At 40.9% G+C, this 19,007-nt stretch overlaps 1 protein-coding gene across 1 annotated transcript in view; it reads right to left on the bottom strand.

The window, feature by feature from the left end:
• TRPM3 (transient receptor potential cation channel subfamily M member 3) overlaps positions 1-19,007 on the bottom strand; it is a 550,448-nt gene that overhangs the window by 209,122 nt on the left and 322,319 nt on the right. The window contains exons 9-11 of the mRNA XM_040419752.1: positions 12,094-12,217; positions 5,312-5,384; positions 2,190-2,290 (exon numbers count right to left, since the gene is read on the bottom strand). Of these exons, the coding sequence (XP_040275686.1) occupies positions 2,190-2,290; positions 5,312-5,384; positions 12,094-12,217 (298 nt within the window). The remainder of the gene's footprint in view (positions 1-2,189; positions 2,291-5,311; positions 5,385-12,093; positions 12,218-19,007) is intronic.

Below are 19,007 nucleotides of genomic sequence, written 5' to 3'. Positions count from 1 at the left end.
AACGCCAACACAAACTCTGGGATAGTGAGCTTCTTGTTAAGCCGAGCATCTCTAGATTTGAGGACAATGGACACATCGCCGCAGGTGATGGTTTTATTATCAAGCGAATCATGGGTGGCAATGAGAATGGACGCGAGATTGACATCTTTACCTGCCAAAATGTCCTTCTTAATATTGTCAGGAACAAAATGCGACGGGGCTATATCTGGAGTGCAGGAGACCCTACCTGGAGAGAGAGAGCGAGGAGCAGAAGGGCCTGGGATGGGTGACGCTGGAAGGTAGGGGACCGGATCCCTGGCTTCTACTGCTAGAAGCCTATTTTGTAAATTGGAAACCGAGATGGATAAGTTATCGATGGCAGAATGTAACTGCGCGAGTGAAAGTTGAATAGTTGACATGGAAACTTGTTCAGCTGATGAAGCGGATGAATCAGAGACCAAAAGCCTATAAAATTCAGCCTTCCGGGCAGATGCAGAATGACAAATCCCTCTTCTATTCAGCTCATCGAATAGCTTGGGAATTCTCCAGCTCCGGAAGGAGATGTTGCTGGCGTGATCCGTCAGCGACCGACAGCGAGTCCTCAATATCTGAGGCGTACGACATGCTTGGCTGTGGAATGAAGCAGGTATTATTTTTTTTTTTTTTTTACCTGAGCCTCAGAACTGGAAAACCTGGAAAAAGTGCAGATGAAAGGAGAGAACTTGAACCTAAAGAAAACAACCAGACGAAGAAATGAACTGACCGTAAGTTGACAGAAAGGATAGCGTATTTATTTTATTTTATTTTTTATATATGTGATAAGCACCAGCCGAATGGCCGTGACAAGTGACCCAACGTGAAACCTGAAACGGACAGTAACCAGGTGATGGGCGAAACAAAAGACTGGGGTGACAACAAAGAGTGCCTGAAGACTGTAATAGGATAAATACCTAAGGAGACTACCCTGGAAGAAAGTGAAAGGGCGAGAAGAACCCGGTGAAAAAATAGATTGAAGCAAGTGATCCTGGCAATGCAATAATGAAAAACAACGTAAAAACACAAAACACGGATCCATGTTCTGTTTTTATGGAGGGACATGGAACAGAAGTACGGATTTGGACAGCTCATGGTGTGCTGTCTGCATTTTTGCGGCCCCCTTGAAATGAATGTGTCCGCAACCGAGCCTTCAAAAAACATAGAATGCATGCAGACCATAAATAATGTCATGTGCATGAGGTCTTATAGAAAGTCTGTGATCCAGTCTTTCATTAGTGAGGAGGCACAGTGCAAGGCTGAGTATTTCTGCCTCCTTGCAGGGTCTCAATACCCTGATTCCCACCAATCAAAATTGGCAGGTCACTATGACATTTAGAAAGTGTTTTTAAAGGAGTTACACTTTAAAAGCTATATTTGTGTGTCTTTCCAACCTGCTTCTTGTTTTTTTCAGTTAAAAGGTTTACCTGGGAATTTGATATGGATGGTCTATGCTCAGGATAGGTCATCAGTATCAGATCAGTGGGGATCCGACTCCTGACACCCCTGCTGATCAGCTGTTTGAAGAGGCCATGGCGCTCACCAGAGCTCTGGTGAGCACTGCGTTCTCTTTTTAGTTTACCAAGCACAGCGCCTTACATTAGACAGCAGCGATGCTTGGTATTGCAGCTCATCTCCTTTCACTTGAATGTGACTAAACTGCAACTAGGCCATGTGACTGAAATACAGTGACATCACTGGCCTCCCAACAGTTGATCGGCAGATGTCCCGGGAGAAGGACGCAGTCGATCTGATATTGATGACCTATCCTAAAAATAATCTTATGCACCTTGCTGGTACTGTATTACACTGCAGCTTCTCTGCACGAGAATCTGCGTGGAAAAACCATGTGTAATCCGCAATGTTTGTGCAATGTTTCTTTTGGGGGCCCCACTTAAAAGTTTGCCCAGGGCCACACTTTGTCTAAAACCGGCCCTGCCTGCAATGCACCACTGATTATAGGCTGCAAAAAATTGTCAATGTCTGGTCAGTGGGGTATGGTCAACCATAGACATTTTGCTTATTAGGGTAATAACACTGATAACATCATAAATAAATGTCATAATTGTTAGAGATGAATACATGCTTCATTACTACAAATGGAGTTCGATATAAATCTGGAAAGATGAAATCCAGCTAGTAGTACATTAGCACATCATAAACATCTAAAAATGTACCGGCCACTGTTGTCCGTAAATAAAGATCTGGCTCCGAGCTATATCCACTCTGTTCCAGGCTAATGCGAGACTCAGCTGGTCAGGAGCAGAAGCATTGGCACCTAATTAAAAAGAACATAGTAATATGGAAAAGAAAAATCAGTAGTGTACTACGCATTTACACCTTGTCTACACTATAATAGCACATGGATTGAATTCTTCCCATTCATATATTCAAACAACAATAATAATAATAATAATACAATAAAAGGTTAGCTGCTCATAGCTTACAATCAGTCTGCCCTTGATGTAATAGAAAAGGATACGGCATGCTACCGCTGGAGGCTTGTAAACAAGGAGCAGTGGGGATCACAATGGCATCAATGCTGAATCAGTATAGGATTATTTTACTTATATCATGTTTTTTGTTACTTTTACTTAAAGGCAGTTTTACAGAGAATTACCAGTAGATGTATTTAAGCCCTTATCGACCAATGATGTACAAGTATGTACTTCATAAAAAAGTACAATTTGTCCTGCAAAAACAAGACTTAACACTGCGATCTAGATGGAGAAATAAAAAACTTAAAAAAGAAAAAGTTAGGAAATGTTATGAAGTTAGGAAAAGTCACCATCAGCTAGTATAGACAGTTTGAGTGTCTTTTAGGCTACTTTCACACTTCGTCATGGATCTGCACGAATGCATCCGTTCAGATAATACAACTGCATGCATCCGTTCAGAACGGATCTGTTTGTATTATCTGTAACATAGCCAAAACGGATCCGTCTTGAACACCATTGAAAGTCCTTCCCAATTGACTTACATTGTGTGCCAGGACGGATCAGTTTGGCTCAGTTTCATCAGACGGACACCAAAATGTTGCAAGCAGCATTTTGTTGTCCACCTCCAGAGTGGAATGGAGACTGAACGGAGGCAAACTGATGCATTCTGAGCGGATCCTTTTCCATTCAGAATGCATTAGGGCAAAACTGATCCGTTTTGGACCGCTTCTGAGAGCCCTGAACGGATCTCACAAACGGAACCAAAACGCCAGTGTGAAAGTAGCCTTAGTTGGTGTGATATTTATGGGGCATCCTGCTTTTGACTGATAGATTTCCCCCTGTGAGCTTTTACAAGCAGGTCGCAGGGGAGAGCAGTGTGATGCTGCATCTTATACAATACACTGGTGACTCTGCACACAACACAATCAGCTAGTTTTATAACTCTGCAGGGACTCACCCACTATATTACTGCTCTTCTGGTCTCTTCTGACAACAATGATATCTTTAGCAGTTCCCTATAAATAGGGGGTCAGAGGAGCAAGGTGGGAGGGGCTTTGTGGGAAGGAGTCTGAGAGCAGCCAACATGAATTCGATGGTGATGATGTAATCCAGTAGTTTACAGGAAGTCAGCCACACAGAGAAGGCTAACCTCCTGTCTACACAGGAGAGTTATTTCTATAGTGGTGATCAGACCGCCCATAATGAAAGGGTTCAAAACATATGGATGTAACAAATTACATTGCTAGAATATTGCTGGAGAGTTTTATCATATCTAAGTTATGTCTATGCTGTTTTAAGTTATTTCTGGTATTTGTGGCTCCCTTTTTCTGGTGGTAGTGCTATACACATTTTTTTTGTATTTGTACCACAAAAGAACCTGTGTTTCCAGCATGCCATGAAAGATGCAGACTGTCATAGCATCATGGGACTAAGGGTGCTTTTACAGAACCTGAGGATTGTTTAGGAACGAGTGTTCATATGAATGCTCATTCCCAATAATTTCCCTGTGTAAAGGTGCCACCTATGCAAACTGTCATATGTCGGGTGATAGAATCTTTCATGCAGCACAAACTGTAATGTGTAGCAAAAATTGCGCAGTACAGCGAGAAAATATTATGTGATGTTGAATACTTTTGTGTTAATAAATACAAAAGTTTTACAGGAGCGATACAGGGACAGGGATATCATCCACTGGTTATAGATGAGCAAATACAAGGATTCCAAGGAGTCGCCTCTTGAAGTACAGACAAAAAGAGGACATCATCAGGATGCCATTAGTAGTCATGTACTCAGAGGCAGAAAACACCCACCTGTGATACAATTAACCAACACAATGGGATCACATAATCACTCACAGACAGAAGCTACACACTTTTCCCTTTGTAGAATAATGAGCCAGGGGAGGGGGTGGTCGGTAGATTCCTTTGCCGAACTAATAAAACATAACATGGCCTATAATACTGCACACATAAATCAGGGTTAATAGTTCCTTGTAACCCCAAGAGACTGAGGGGTGGGGAGATCTCCATAGTTCTGGGTCCATAGTCAGTAGGAAGGAGGCTAGCCCTCAGGCCTCCCCAGCAGCCCCAGTGATGGTTCAGTCCGTCACAGATAGGGACAGGAAAAGTTGGAAATTTAAGCTGATGACTACATTACAATTATTGTTCCACGGACTAAATGTAAGACCTGGATTTATGAGACTCTACATGGAGAAAACTCACACCTCCCATTGCCTAATCTACATACTCGTCTTCTCCACTGACATTGTCCACTATTAACAAAACCGCTGTTTATTGCCCTGTCTTATCTTAATCATGCATCTCCCCATGTTGTCTCAGTCTTTCATTTGTAATTTTGCCTGAAGAAGGAGCCTCTGTGCTCTGAAATATTGTAATTTGATTTTGGTAGTTAGCCAATAAAGCTATTGCTCCCCTAATACTTGAGTATTTATTACCCCAAAAGTATTCAACATCACATAACTTTTCATGCAGCGCATGGAGTCAAGGTTTGTCGGCAGGACATTTCCTTGTGTAAACAGGGATGTCCTTCTGACACACAATGAAACTGTGTGGGGATGAATGATCATAGTAACAATTGCTCATCCCCATACAGGTAAATCCCCAATCATTGCTGCAGCCAATGAGTGATTAATGATCAGGAATAAAATCCCTCTGTAGCCGCTCTATAAGCCAGTATAAAAGGGCCCTAAATAATTTTATATAAGCTAATGAGCAATAGGATACAGACTACTGCTCTAAATAATGTCATCATAGCAATAACTGCCTTAAGATAATACATGTAAATGTCCCTATGATATCTAAATCTATGAAAACATATTTATATCAATGTCTTATAATCACCTTTTAGCAGAGCTGTCAAGATGGCTAAATCAATATCTTGATGACCTTCTGATCCCATTCTGAACACTGTAATCTAAAAGGTAAAGAAATGAAGGGTTGTATGATCAAAGATTCTAAAGATTCTTGCAATAAAGAACCGTAATGCAGAATTTTACTTTTATGTTGATATGCTTGATAATAAAGGCTCAATACCTGTTCATCAGATAACTAAGTGACCCATGTAAGATTCACAATATTACACTGTTTTATGTGCATGCACTGTATATGTATACCAAAGTAACATGCAGATAAAGGCATAATAAGGTACAATAAAAGATGCAGACTTGCATGAATAACACAGAGAGGAATCTTTCTAGAACATGCTATAGATAGTACTGTAGCAATAGAGTGCAGAGACTCTAGTCACTACCAGGCCTTGATGTCTGAAGGGGTCTCTGTATAACCTAATATGGCATCTGATAAAGCATGCCACATTTTTTTGTTATTTTTAGGGCATGACGTTTTTGTGGCAGATTATGTGTCAGGTTTTGAGCCAAACATAGGACTGGATACTATAGACAAGAGAAAAATCCTTTCTTTTATACTTTTCCTTGTTTTTGTATTTACTCCTGTGTTTGGTTCAAAAACTGTATCAAAGATATTGCCAAAAATTGCATGCAGCCTAAGTCTATGGCTACATGGCTACTACATCGCACCTACATTGTAAGCTACCACAGCCATGACATTAGAGTCAGTTGAAATCCAAATTTTCTGCACCACCACATTTACTATTACTACGTATGAATGACAACGTGACACTGGCATTCTTAATTCCGTGTATCCACAAGATGCTGTGTAGCTCTGACCTAAGGGTACAACCGCAAAGAGCGGCCATGCTGCACTTCAGATGTGGCTGCCTGCAGCCGAGTACCACTTGCCTATACAAGTGCATCCTACTAATTACAACAGCATTGTTGCTTCAGCCTCCATTGTTAATGAATGCACGGTTTTACGGGTTACCTTGAGGCCATTACCAATGAATACAGATGAAACAATGCAGTTGTAACAGGATGCCGCTGTGACTTGTACAGCCGTGTGGTACTTGCCCGCAGGTGGCTGCATCGCGCAGCTTAGCTCCTCGGTGTGGTTTAGTGTTGGGCGCGAATATTCTAATCATGAATCTTTATTGCAAATATTAGCACTTAGAGAATTCGCGCAGATCTAGAATATATTGCTATATCTTCATAATACTGAATATTCTAGATTTTTTTTTTAGCACTAGATAAACCTACAATCTTTTCTCACTTATTGTATATAGCTACCTCTTAATCTTTATTATGCTATCTATCATCCATACCTATTTTTTTTATAGTAACTATTTAACTATCATTAATTAACTTTTTATTATACATATTTTCCTACCTATTATTAATTATTTCTTTTTAGAGATGCTATATTATTTTAAAAGTAAATCATTGCCCATAACTCACAATAAACAACATATAACAGACAATCTCACAAAGGCTGTATGCCAAAAGCCAGGTATGTGCAAGCCAACAACCTATCCTTGAGACTGCTACAGTCAACATTCCTTACAATGGCAGCCACGTGTGCAATGAGACATTGAAGACCAGATTTCATCTAACTGAGAGCCAGTAAGCCTCAAAGTTGCTTTATTTTTGTTGGATGGCTTGGTGGACCTGTGCACCAAGATCATTATCATTAGGGTGACAAAAATTGTAAAATAAATTTTGGGATGCCAGCTTAGGAGGCCTGCATAAAAAATTTCAGTTTTCTAATTGTCCTAACATTTATATTCAATAACCTTTTTATACTGTTTTGTCATGTAAACTAATTTGCATAAACATGGGTATATGGGAAAGAGATGCAAATAGCAGATTCTGCTAATTTGCATGTCTTTCCCATATGCCCATGTTTATGTACATCAGTTTATATGACAAAACAGTATAGAAAGGTTATTGAATATAAATGTTAGAACAATTAGAAAACGGAAAATTTTTATGCAGCCCTCCTAAGCAGTGAGAAAAGAGTTAGCTGGCATCAAAAAAAAAAATATATGTAAAATTTTTGTCACCCTAATGATAATGATCTAGGTGCGCAGGTCCCCCAAGGCATCCAACAAAAGTCAAGCAACTTTGAGGCTCACTGGCTCTCAAATCTGTGTGGATAGAGAGCTGGTCTTGAATGTCTCATAGGTCACAAGGCTGCCATTGTAAGGTATGCTGACTGTACCTGTCTCATGGATAGGTTGTTGGTATATAGACTTTGTGTGATTGTTTGTTATAGGTAATTTTTGAAATTGCAAATTTATGGTGAATATTCAGCTAAAAATTTGTGAAATTGAAAATTGCCTATGCCGCTCATCACGAATGTGGTTGTACCATAACTGGCTTTAGAAAACTCAGAAGTTGTAGGAAGCCTTGAAGGTATGTTTACACACTGCGGATTTGTTTCAGAAATGTTTTGAACTGAAAATCTGTTCCATACAGCAAGATGGGGTTGTTCATGCAGTGTGCACATGGATTATTACTAATGCAATTCAGATTAAGGGACAGTCCAAGAAAGTTTTGGAACAAATCATCCACATATAAACATGCAGTACTTCAAGCAATTATTCATATTTTATTAGTTTTATACATATTGTCTCTCTAAAAATACCAGTGAAGCCAAAAATTTTCTAAAAATGCTAGTTCATGACACTATACTAATATACTAATATAAGAAAAGTAACGTATGATGAAAATATGAATAAAGATTTACAACCTTACTATGAAGAATCCTAAAAACATTAATACTGATTGTAAATGGCTAGTTTCCAGCTGTACAGTATTCATGGCACATAAATGCATATACTGTACTAATAAATAACATACATGTCTAATTAGGCAATGAGTCACACACATTGGCATTTATGGCAGCAGAGTATTTTTTCCATTAATATTTATAGAATATTTATGGAATAAATTTATCTGTGACATACAATTAAATTTTTCTGTAGACGGTGTCCGCTTCTGACAGTGACCTTACAAGGGCCACATCTGCTGTGTAACGTGTGCGCTTCAAAAATTTATCTGTGACATACAATTACATTTTTCCGTAGACTGTGTCTGCTTCTGAGTGACCTTACCAGGGCCACATCTGCAGTGTAACGTGTGCACTTCAAAAAAAATTCTGTGACATACAATTTAATTTTTCCCTAAACGGTGTCCGCTTCTGACAGTGACCTTACCAGGGCCACATCTGCAGTGTAACGTGAGCTCTTCAAAAATGTATCTGTGACATACAATTTAATTTTTCCATAGACGGTGTCTGCTTCAGACAGTGACCTTACCAGGGCAAAATCTGCTGTGTAACGTGTGCGCTTCAAAAAAAATTCTGTGACATACAATAAAATTTTTCCATAGACGATGTCCGCTTCTGAGTGACCTTACCAGGGCCACATCTGCAGTGTAACGTGTGCGCTTCAAAAATGTATCTGTGACATACACTGTACTTTGTCAGCTTTGCAACCATACTCCCCCCAGAACACAAAGACTTTGGTTTCCCGGAAGCAGCTCGGCGGGTCATGGGAATAACGCCTCCGGATCACCGGTCGTCATCATTTTTGGTCGGAACTACGACGGTATCTTATCGTCTTCGAACCTCCGACTTTCATTTTTGATTAATGAAAATATTCTTGGCAAATGCTTTCACTTTGGTTCGTCTTGCGCCGGAGTCCTATTCCATTATTCTTAGCTGAAGTATTCAGATGACCCGGCCTGCTTTGAACACGGTAAATTTTTTCAATGGTCAGCTAAGCAGCAGGCACGCTCCCATAATTTTTTTAATGGTCAGCTCAGCAGCAGCCCCTCAACCATAATGTTTTAGAGGGTCAGCTCAGCAGCAGGCCCTCGCATATAATTTTTAGAGGGTCAGATCACCTGCAGGCCCTTGCATATAATGTTTTAGAGGGTCAGCTCACCAGCAGGCCCTCGCATATAATTTTTTACAGGGTCAGCTCACCAGCAGGCCCACACCTAAAATCTTTTACAGGGTCAGCTCACCAGCAGGCCCTTGCATATAATTTTTTACTGGGTCAGCTCACCAGCAGGCCCTCACCTACAATCTTTTATGGGGTCAGCTCACCAGCAGGCCTGCACCTAAAATCTTTTACAGGGTCAGCTCACCTGCAGGCCCTCACCTAATTATACCTAATAGGTAATATGCGCGCATGCTGCCTTGCTTGGATGCGGTAGCCATAGCTGTTTCTCAGCTCCCTCTCAGAATCGACCCATGATTCCCCCATTACCCATGGTCTACATGGTTTGGGCTGAAAATAACATAAAAGGTGATAGGGCAGACATCCGAATGGATCGTCGCCGTCATGGGGACGTGTGATCATCCCCAGGTTATCTAGAGTCACCAAAGCGGCAGCAGGCCCTCGCCCATAATGTTTTAGATGGTCAGATCAGCAGGCACTTGCTCCAAATGTTTTTGAGGGTCACTAGCAGGCCATCAATCCCAATTTTTCAAGGCTGTGTATGATGCCCTCCTTTATGTGTAACAGAGCAGGGGGTACCTGGTTTAATGCTCGGGTTCTCCCATTGACTATGGTGCTCGATCAACACTATCTCATATCTATCTATCTATCTATCTATCTATCTCATATCTATCTCATATCTATCTCTCTATCTATCTATCTATCTATCTATCTATCTATCTATCTATCTCATATCTATCTCTCTATCTATCTATCTCTCTATCTATCTCATATCTATCTATCTATCTATCTATCGCTATCTCTCTCTTACATACACATTAATTCCGCCCAGTACATATGCTTACCCATACGTGTTGGCAGAACTATCAAATTTTAGGTGTCTGCAATACGATTCTGTGATTTACCTCTCACAAACATTGCCTTGTTACAAGGTCATGGCCCAATGCAACAATGAATCCTGTTATTGGATTCTGAGACTGGGTCATTAATCAATAACCCTCTGAGACCTTACAAGACGTTGTGTTCAAATCTATTCTATTCTCACCGAAGCCAGAGGGATAAAGTAAAACATTTGTGAAGCACTGGAAAATGGTAACAGACATGACGAGAAAACACCTAGCAATTTGTTATCAGGAAAAATATAAGTAGATGCCTGCCTATATGTCTAACAAACCTAGACTAAAATAGGTTTACATTTAAAGGGGTTTTACAGGATTAAGTAATTGTTGATCAATATCTGATTGGTGGACATCTGACTCCCCTCTTCCCCCGTTGGAAGGGTTCACAGCACTTGGGCAAGCTCTCTGGTGAAATCACATCTACTGGTCACATGGCTTTTCTGCAGCTATTCAAGTGAATGAAATCCAACTGCAATACCAAGAACAGCCACCATACAATCATACAGCGCTGTAACCCCTTCATACAGCTGCTTGGTGGGGGTTCTGAGAGTTGACTCCCCCTACCAATTAGATATTGATACCTAGAGTTAAGCGAAGCGAGCTACAGATGCTTAATCCGAAGTCACTTTGTTCAAAACTTTGGAATAATACTATACTTAAATTCGTGTCCGTACAGTATTAGAATGTATGGGCTCCGATGAGCCAAAGTTAGTTATTCACGAATTGATTAATACAGTGAAAAACCACTTCAAAACTTTGGTTCCAAGTGGTACCTTGGAACCCGAAGCCGAGTTCGGTTTCAAAGTTTTTCACCGCAATAATCAATTACTAAAGTTATTCGACGAAGTCTCGTGAGACTTAAAGGGTTTCTACCACTTTGTTTCACATAATTAGCTGTCAGACACTAGCGATCCGCTAGTGTCTGCTCTGCCAAACAATCCTAATATAATTGCTTTTGGGGCAGCCGTTTCGCTAAAAAAAGAACTTTTATTCATATGCTAATGAGCCTCTAGGTGCTATGGGGGCGTCATTAGCACCTAGAGGCTCGGTCTACCTTCACAAACTGCCGCCGCCCAGCGCGTCCCTCCAGCCCGCCCATCTCCTCCGGAATGCGATCCTCCCTGTGAGCGTATGTATTCGGCGCATGCGCGGGGAATGTCTGACCGCTTCCCTGCTCAGACATCTCCACTGCGCCTGCGCCGATGACGTCATAGTGCTCCGAGGAGCAGGCGCAGTGGAGATGTCTGAGCAGGGAAGCGGTCAGACATTCACCGCGCATGCGCCGAATACATACGCTCACAGGGAGGATCGCATTCCGGAGGAGATGGGCGGGCTGGAGGGACGCGCTGGGCGGCGGCAGTTTGTGAAGGTAGACCGAGCCTCTAGGTGCTAATGACGCCCCCATAGCACCTAGAGGCTCATTAACATATGAATAAAAGTTCTTTTTTTAGCGAAACGGCTGCCCCAAAAGCTGTTATATTAGGATGGTTTGGCAGAGCAGACACTAGCGGATCGCTAGTGTCTGACAGCTAATTATGTGAAACGAAGTGGTAGAAACCCTTTAATGAATAACGGACTTCGCCTCATCGAAAGCAGTATATTCTAATGCTGTATGAAGAAAGATCTCCGTACAGCATTAGAACAAATTTTTTAGCAAAGCGACTTCGGATATAGCATCTGAAGTCGCTTCACTCATCTCTATTGATGAGCTATACTGATGATCAGGTAAATCATACCTGTAAATATTTAAGTCCCAGAAGAAAACATCTCAAATCAGTGGCATACCATATGATTCAGACACACATTTTTTAACCATTTTGCCAATTATTTCTTATCATCACTTGTCAAATATTTTTTTTATGTTTTGTTATAACATAAAAGGGATGCAGTGAGCAGATACCTACCAACTCCTTTTTCTTCATACATTCCATAAGAATCATAAAAAGGTGCTGTGCCTGGGTTCGAGTGTAGGTGAAGGTCTTCTGGATAGTAACTAGTAGTTGGTCCCTTAGTGATTCATTAATAAGGCTGAGAAGAGACACAAAACAATGTCAATTACCATTACTGATTATATTGTCCATGTGGGTCACATAAATGTTTTAAAGAGGCTGCAACTTTTTAAGCCCTCTCAGATCTTGTCTGCGGGAGCAATAATTCACATAGGTTGTATTGATAATAGTTATCGTGAATCACCTTGTAGTATGAGGTTTGTAAATGCTCAACATTTCCTTTATATGCATATGGCTTAAAGGACTATTCTCATATTAGACATTTATGGTATATTAATAGGATATGTCTGGTAGATGCAGGTCCCACCTCAGGTACCCACACCTATGTGGAGAATGGAGGTCCCCTGTCTAGGCAGTATAAGTGTGGGGGACAAACAATTGCACCCACGATCGTTCATTCTTCATGCTCTTTTTATTGAACTATGTAAATGCCTTTTAAAGGAGCGCCGATTGACTGGTTTTATAGTTGACTAATGCTCATTATGGACCAGAGCAAACTGTCATTTTATGGGTGGATTTTTATTTTTCCTTTCAGGTGTAATTGGTATATGCATTGGTCATTGTCAGGCTTATTGTACTCTTTCACTTTTATTCAGCTATATCATTTTATAAATATTTTATGACGCATATCAGAACAGAATTTTCTAAAAAAAAGATTTTTCCTCGTGCATTTTTCATTGCTTCGATGTGTCCCAGATTTCAAATGTCAAAATGTTTAGAATTTTAGAAGAAAAATACAGGCTTTATACATAAGTCATGTATTTTCTACTTTTCCTGACCAGTCACTGTATTTAACTATCTGTCCTCTAGATTTTTTTTCTCGGGGAGAACATCTCTGTAGTATGATGCCATATAGGAGTTCAGGCTCTGTGTATATGCTTCTATTCATGGGGCTATAGTTTTAAATATGCATCTATCTAGCCTTACTAAATTATTGAGCAATTTTAGACATACGCTATGACAAGCCTTTACTGCCCAATGCCCATTAAAATGGCCCTTCCGTCATCTTGGATCCTGGTGCATGGCAACATCTATATTCCACTTTGTATCTACGCATAGACCTTATCCTGCCCTTACCTTCTCCCTTTATCTACAATGCTGCTTATCAAAAAGTTTATTCCAGTCCTAAATTCCTTTGCTTGTTTCTGATAGGTCTGAAATGATGGAATGCATTCAAGTGCAGAACAATTGCCTGGAACGTATGTACACTGATATGAGGAAGGAAAGCACAGAATGAGGGCATAGCCACATCGTCAGGTTCTGCACGCAGTGTTGCAAGCCAAAACCAGGAGTGAATTTAAAAAAGAGGAAAAGTTTTATCTGTCCTTTATCATTTCTCCCCCTGATCCACTCCTGATTTTGGCTTCCAAAACCTCATGCAGACACCTGACCATGTGAAAGTAACCTTAGCTTTATAGGAGGCTTAACACAGAGAGATCACAACCCAATGCGTTCAGCTATTTGGAAGTATGGCGGCTGCCACCTATGAACAGGTTTAAATCTTGAAAATATCTGCAATGGAACTTTTAAAAAAATAAGGAAGCGATGTTCTTAAAATAGTATATAAGAAGTTAGGAAAGGTCCTTTTACACGGGACGATGTACAAGCAGATTGTCATGAAGGAGGCGTTCCTTCCCAACAATCTGCTGCTCGCTAGCGGAGGAGACCTGTGCATTTACATGCAGCGATCTCCTCCAGAATATGGGGAGGGGTGATCGCTAATGCCATAGCTCTTCCCCATACTGTCTTGTTGTTTCCCGGCAGTAGATCATGTTTACACAGCACAATCTGTCACCGGGAAACAAGGATTTTTATGCTGCACTAACGATCCAATTAACTGATGAACGAGCGGTTCACTCATTCATCGCGTAATCGGCAGTGCATTTACACCGCCAGATCATCGATAACTTAGTGATGATCTTTTCAATTCTCGGCCCGTGTAAAAGGGCCCTTAAAACTAGTGAAATGTAGTCTTGCGTGTATCTTTTACCAATTTATTTGTTTTTAAAGCATGATCAAACTTTATTTTATGACCAAGTTTTCTATTGCTTTAACATTAATCAGATTTCTAGTTTCTAGGATAAGCTGTTTTCCATGTGCTCATTATGTCAGTAGATCAGAAAAGCCAGAGTAGCAGGTGGTAATTGTATGTCTCTGGGGCATATGCCTGCTCTGGACTCCTATATATGGGATCATATGGCACTGGAGAGGGAACATAAAACTGAATTTTATTAGGGGTCAAGTGTGGCTGGAACTATCTTAACAGATGTATGTGCCCTTCCCTGGATTGATCAGCATGTCCTCCATCATTATCATATATGATAGCTTATTAAAAGAGAGAATTTTTAATGTTTTTTATATTTCTTGCTTAAATTATACACGGCCAATGTACACTACCAGAAAATGAGTAAAGGACACCTGGAAAACTTAGTGTGATGGAGCTGAGATTGCTGAAGTATAAACTGCTAGTGGTGTTCGATCCATGATCACACAACCAAGGTGGTACACCCTTTATTTTGGGTTCTGCAGCAGGGTGTATGTTGAGGTAGGGTCACAATAACACTGGGTGGAATCTCCCAGATGCTGGATATCCACCTGTGGTATGTCATTCCAAACTATTTCAACTTGGACTATTTACCATGGCATCTAAGGGGTTAAATGTCCAGGATCAAAGTTATATAATATACCACCTGTACCTGCACCATCACAACGCCACAATAAGCAGTTTGCGGGACCGACTGTCTCACTTTGACATACCATTGGGTGCTGGGCAGGAAGTGGTTAAAAGAGAACATTATTAAGAGTTGGCTTATTAAAAGTGACATGTGGTTATACTTGGCCTACGATCCAAGTTACTGCATGATAATTTATTAGAGACATCTATGTTATAGTCAGGCCACCTCCTGCTCTCTTGATGCATGTTTTAATTCTTGGATATATAGATACAGGGTATGTTCTATAATTGTATTTAATTTTTCCTTTTTTTGCCTCTAATATTGACAATAGTCAAGTAATTTACAGTGCTGGCCATAATTATTCATACCCCTGGCAAATTTTGACTTAAAGTTACTTTTATTTAACCAGCAAGTAATTTTTTGAGGGGAAATGACATAGGTGTCTCCCAAAAGATAATAAGACGATGTACAAGAGGCATTTGAGCAAAAAGTGTCCAGTCCAAAACTATTCATACCCTTCTCAATAATCAATAGAAAAGTCTTTATTGGCTATTACAGCGATCAAACGCTTCCTATAATTGCAGACCAGCTTTTTGCATGTCTCCACAGGTATTTTTGCCTATTCATCTTTAGCAATGAGCTCCAAATCTTTCAGGTTGGAGGGTCTTCTTGCCATCACCCTGATCTTTAGCTCCCGCCACAGATTCTCAATTGGATTCAAGTCTGGACTCTGGTTGGGCCACTCCAAAGCCTTAATGTTGTTGTCTGCTAACCATTTCTTAACCACTTTTGCTGTGTGTTTTGGGTCATTGTCATGCTGAAATGTCCACTGGTGCCCAAGGCCAAGTTTCTCTGCAGACTGCCTGATGTTGTCGTTGAGAATCCTCATGTATTGCTCTTTTTTCATGGTGCCGTTTACTGTGATTAGGTTCCCTGGTCCATTGCCTGAAAAACACCCCCAAAGCATTAGGTTCCCACCACCATGTTTGACAGTGGGGATGGTGTTCTTTGGGTTGAAGACTTCTCCTTTTTTACGCAAAATGAAGGAAACATCATTGTGACCAAACAATTAAATTTTTGTTTCATCTAACCATAACACAGAAGACCAGAAGTCTTCTTCTTTGTCCAGATGAGCTTTTGCAAAGGCCAAGCGAGCTTTTGTGTGCCTTATCTGGAGAAGTGGAACCCAGCAGTGTGCAGTGTCCGTTGGATTGTCTGCCTTGAGACATTGCCACCAGCAGAGCCCAGATTCACCAGGTTGGCCTTGGTGGTGATACTTGGATTCTTTTTCACCTCTCTAATTATCCTCCTGGCCAGCACAGGTGCCACTTCCTCTGAGATTTTCCCCAGTGCGGAACATCTTGTATTTGTTGCTCAAATGTAAATAAAAGCTGAGAAATGTTTTTTTTTTCACAATAATGCCTCTTGTACATCGTCTTATTATCTTTTGGGAGACACCTATGTCATTTCCCGTCAAAAAATTACTTGCTGGTTGAATAAAAGTAACTTTAAGTCAAAATTTGCCAGGGGTATGAATAATTATAGGCAGCACTGTAAATATTATTATTAGATATTAAAACTGCTGTCCTTGACATTTCATCGCAAATATGGAACTCATATTCCATACCTGTTAGGAATAATTTACCCTTTTCTCAAAATGCATATGTCCTTTGTGTGCAAAATGCCTATGATGGAAATCAGAGAAAACACTTAGGCCTCTTTCACACTACTGTTTTTTTTTTCCGTTTTGAGGGTCGTTTTTTGCGTTCCGTATACGGTCCGTATATGAAACCATTCATTTCAATGGGTCTGCAAAAAAAACTGAATGTACAGTCGTGGCCAAAAGTTTTGAGAATGACACAAATATTAGTTTTCATAAAGTTTGCTGCTAAACTGCTTTTAGATCTTTGTTTCAGTTGTTTCTGTGATGTAGTGAAACATAATTACACGCACTTCATACATTTCAAAGGCTTTTATCGACAATTACATGACATTTATGCAAAGAGTCAGTATTTGCAGTGTTGGCCCTTCTTTTTCAGGACCTCTGCAATTCGACTGGGCATGCTCTCAATCAACTTCTGGGCCAATTCCTGACTGATAGCAACCCATTCTTTCATAATCACTTCTTGGAGTTTGTCAGAATTAGTGGGTTTTTGTTTGTCCACCCGCCTCTTGAGGATTGACCACAAGTTCTCAATGGGATTAAGATCTAGGGAGTTTCCAGGCCATGGACCCAAAATGTCAACGTTTTGGTCCCCGAGCCACTTAGTTATCACTTTTGCCTTATGGCACAGTGCTCCATCATGCTGGAAAATGCATTGTTCTTCACCAAACTGTTGTTGGATTGTTGAAAGAAGTTGCTGTTGGAGGGTGTTTTGGTACCATTCTTTATTCATGGCTGTGTTTTTGGGCAAAATTGTGAGTGAGCCCACTCCCTTGGATGAGAAGCAACCCCACACATGAATGGTCTCAGGATGCTTTACTGTTGGCATGACACAGGACTGATGGTAGCGCTCACCTTTTCTTCTCCGGACCAGCCTTTTTCCAGATGCCCCAAACAATCGGAAAGAGGCTTCATCAGAGAATATGACTTTGCCCCAGTCCTCAGCAATCCATTCACCATACTTTCTGCAGAAGATCAATCTGTCCCTCATGTTTTTTTTGGAGAGAAGTGGCTTCTTTGCTGCCCTTCTTGACACCAGGCCATCTTCCAAAAGTCTTCGCCTCTCTGTGCGTGCAGATGCACTCACACCTGCCTGCTGCCATTCCTGAGCAAGCTCTGCACTGGTGGCACTCCGATCCCGCAGCTGAATCCTCTTTAGGAGACGATCCTGGCGCTTGCTGGACTTTCTTGGACGCCCTGAAGCCTTCTTAACAAGAATTGAACCTCTTTCCTTGAAGTTCTTGATGATCCTATAAATTGTTGATTGAGGTGCAATCTTAGTAGCCACAATATCCTTGCCTGTGAAGCCATTTTTATGCAACGCAATGATGGCTGCACGCGTTTCTTTGCAGGTCACCATGGTTAACAATGGAAGAGCAATGATTTCAAGCATCACCCTCCTTTTAACATGTCAAGTCTGCCATTTTAACCCAATCAGCCTGACATAATGATCTCCAGCCTTGTGCTCGTCAACATTCTCACCTGAGTTAACAAGACGATTACTGAAATGATCTCAGCAGGTCCTTTAATGACAGCAATGAAATGCAGTGGAAAGTTTTTTTGGGGATTAAGTTAATTTTCATGGCAAAGAAGGACTATGCAATTCATCTGATCACTCTTCATAAAATTCTGGAGTATATGCAAATTGCTATTATAAAAACTTAAGCAGCAACTTTTCCAATTTCCAATATTTATGTAATTCTCAAAACTTTTGGCCACGACTGTACTCCGTATACATTCTGTTTCCGTGTTTCCGTATCTCCGTTCCGTGCAAAGATATAACATGTCCTATATTTGGCCGTAAATCACGTTCCGTAACATTAAAGTCAATGGGTCCGCAAAAAAAATGGAATGCATCCGGAAATGCATCCGTATGTCTTCCATATCCGTTCCGTTTTTTGCGGAACCATCTATTGAAAATATTATGCCCAGACCAATTTGTTCTATGTACACTGCTCAAAAAGATAAAGGGAACACTTAAACAACACAATGTAACTCCAAGTCAATCACACTTCTGTGAAATCAAACTATCCACTTAGGAAGCAACACTGAGTGACAATCAATTTCACATGCTGTTGTGCAAATGGGATAGACAACAGGTGGAAATTATAGGCAATTAGCAAGACACCCCCAATAAAGAAGTGGTTCTGCAGGTGGTGACCACAGATCACTTCTCAGTTCCTATGCTTCCTGGCTGATGTTTTGGTCACTTTTGAATGCTGGCGGTGCTTTCACTCTAGTGGTAGCATGAGACGGAGTGTACAACCCACACAAGTGGCTCAGGTAGTGCAGCTTATCCAGGATGGCATATCAATGCGAGCTGTGGCAAGAAGGTTTGCTGTGTCTGTCAGCGTAGTGTCCAGAGCATGGAGGCGCTACCAGGAGACAGGACAGTACATCAGGAGATGTGGAGGAGGCCGTAGGAGGGCAACAACCCAGCAGCAGGACCGCTACCTCCTTTGTGCAAGGAG

The sequence above is a fragment of the Bufo bufo genome, chromosome 2, assembly GCF_905171765.1.
Source record: "Bufo bufo chromosome 2, aBufBuf1.1, whole genome shotgun sequence".
In the NCBI taxonomy this organism is placed as follows: Eukaryota; Metazoa; Chordata; class Amphibia; order Anura; family Bufonidae; genus Bufo; species Bufo bufo.
The sequence above is the reverse complement of the archived record's forward strand: the minus strand, read 5'-3'. Positions and strand labels throughout refer to the sequence as shown.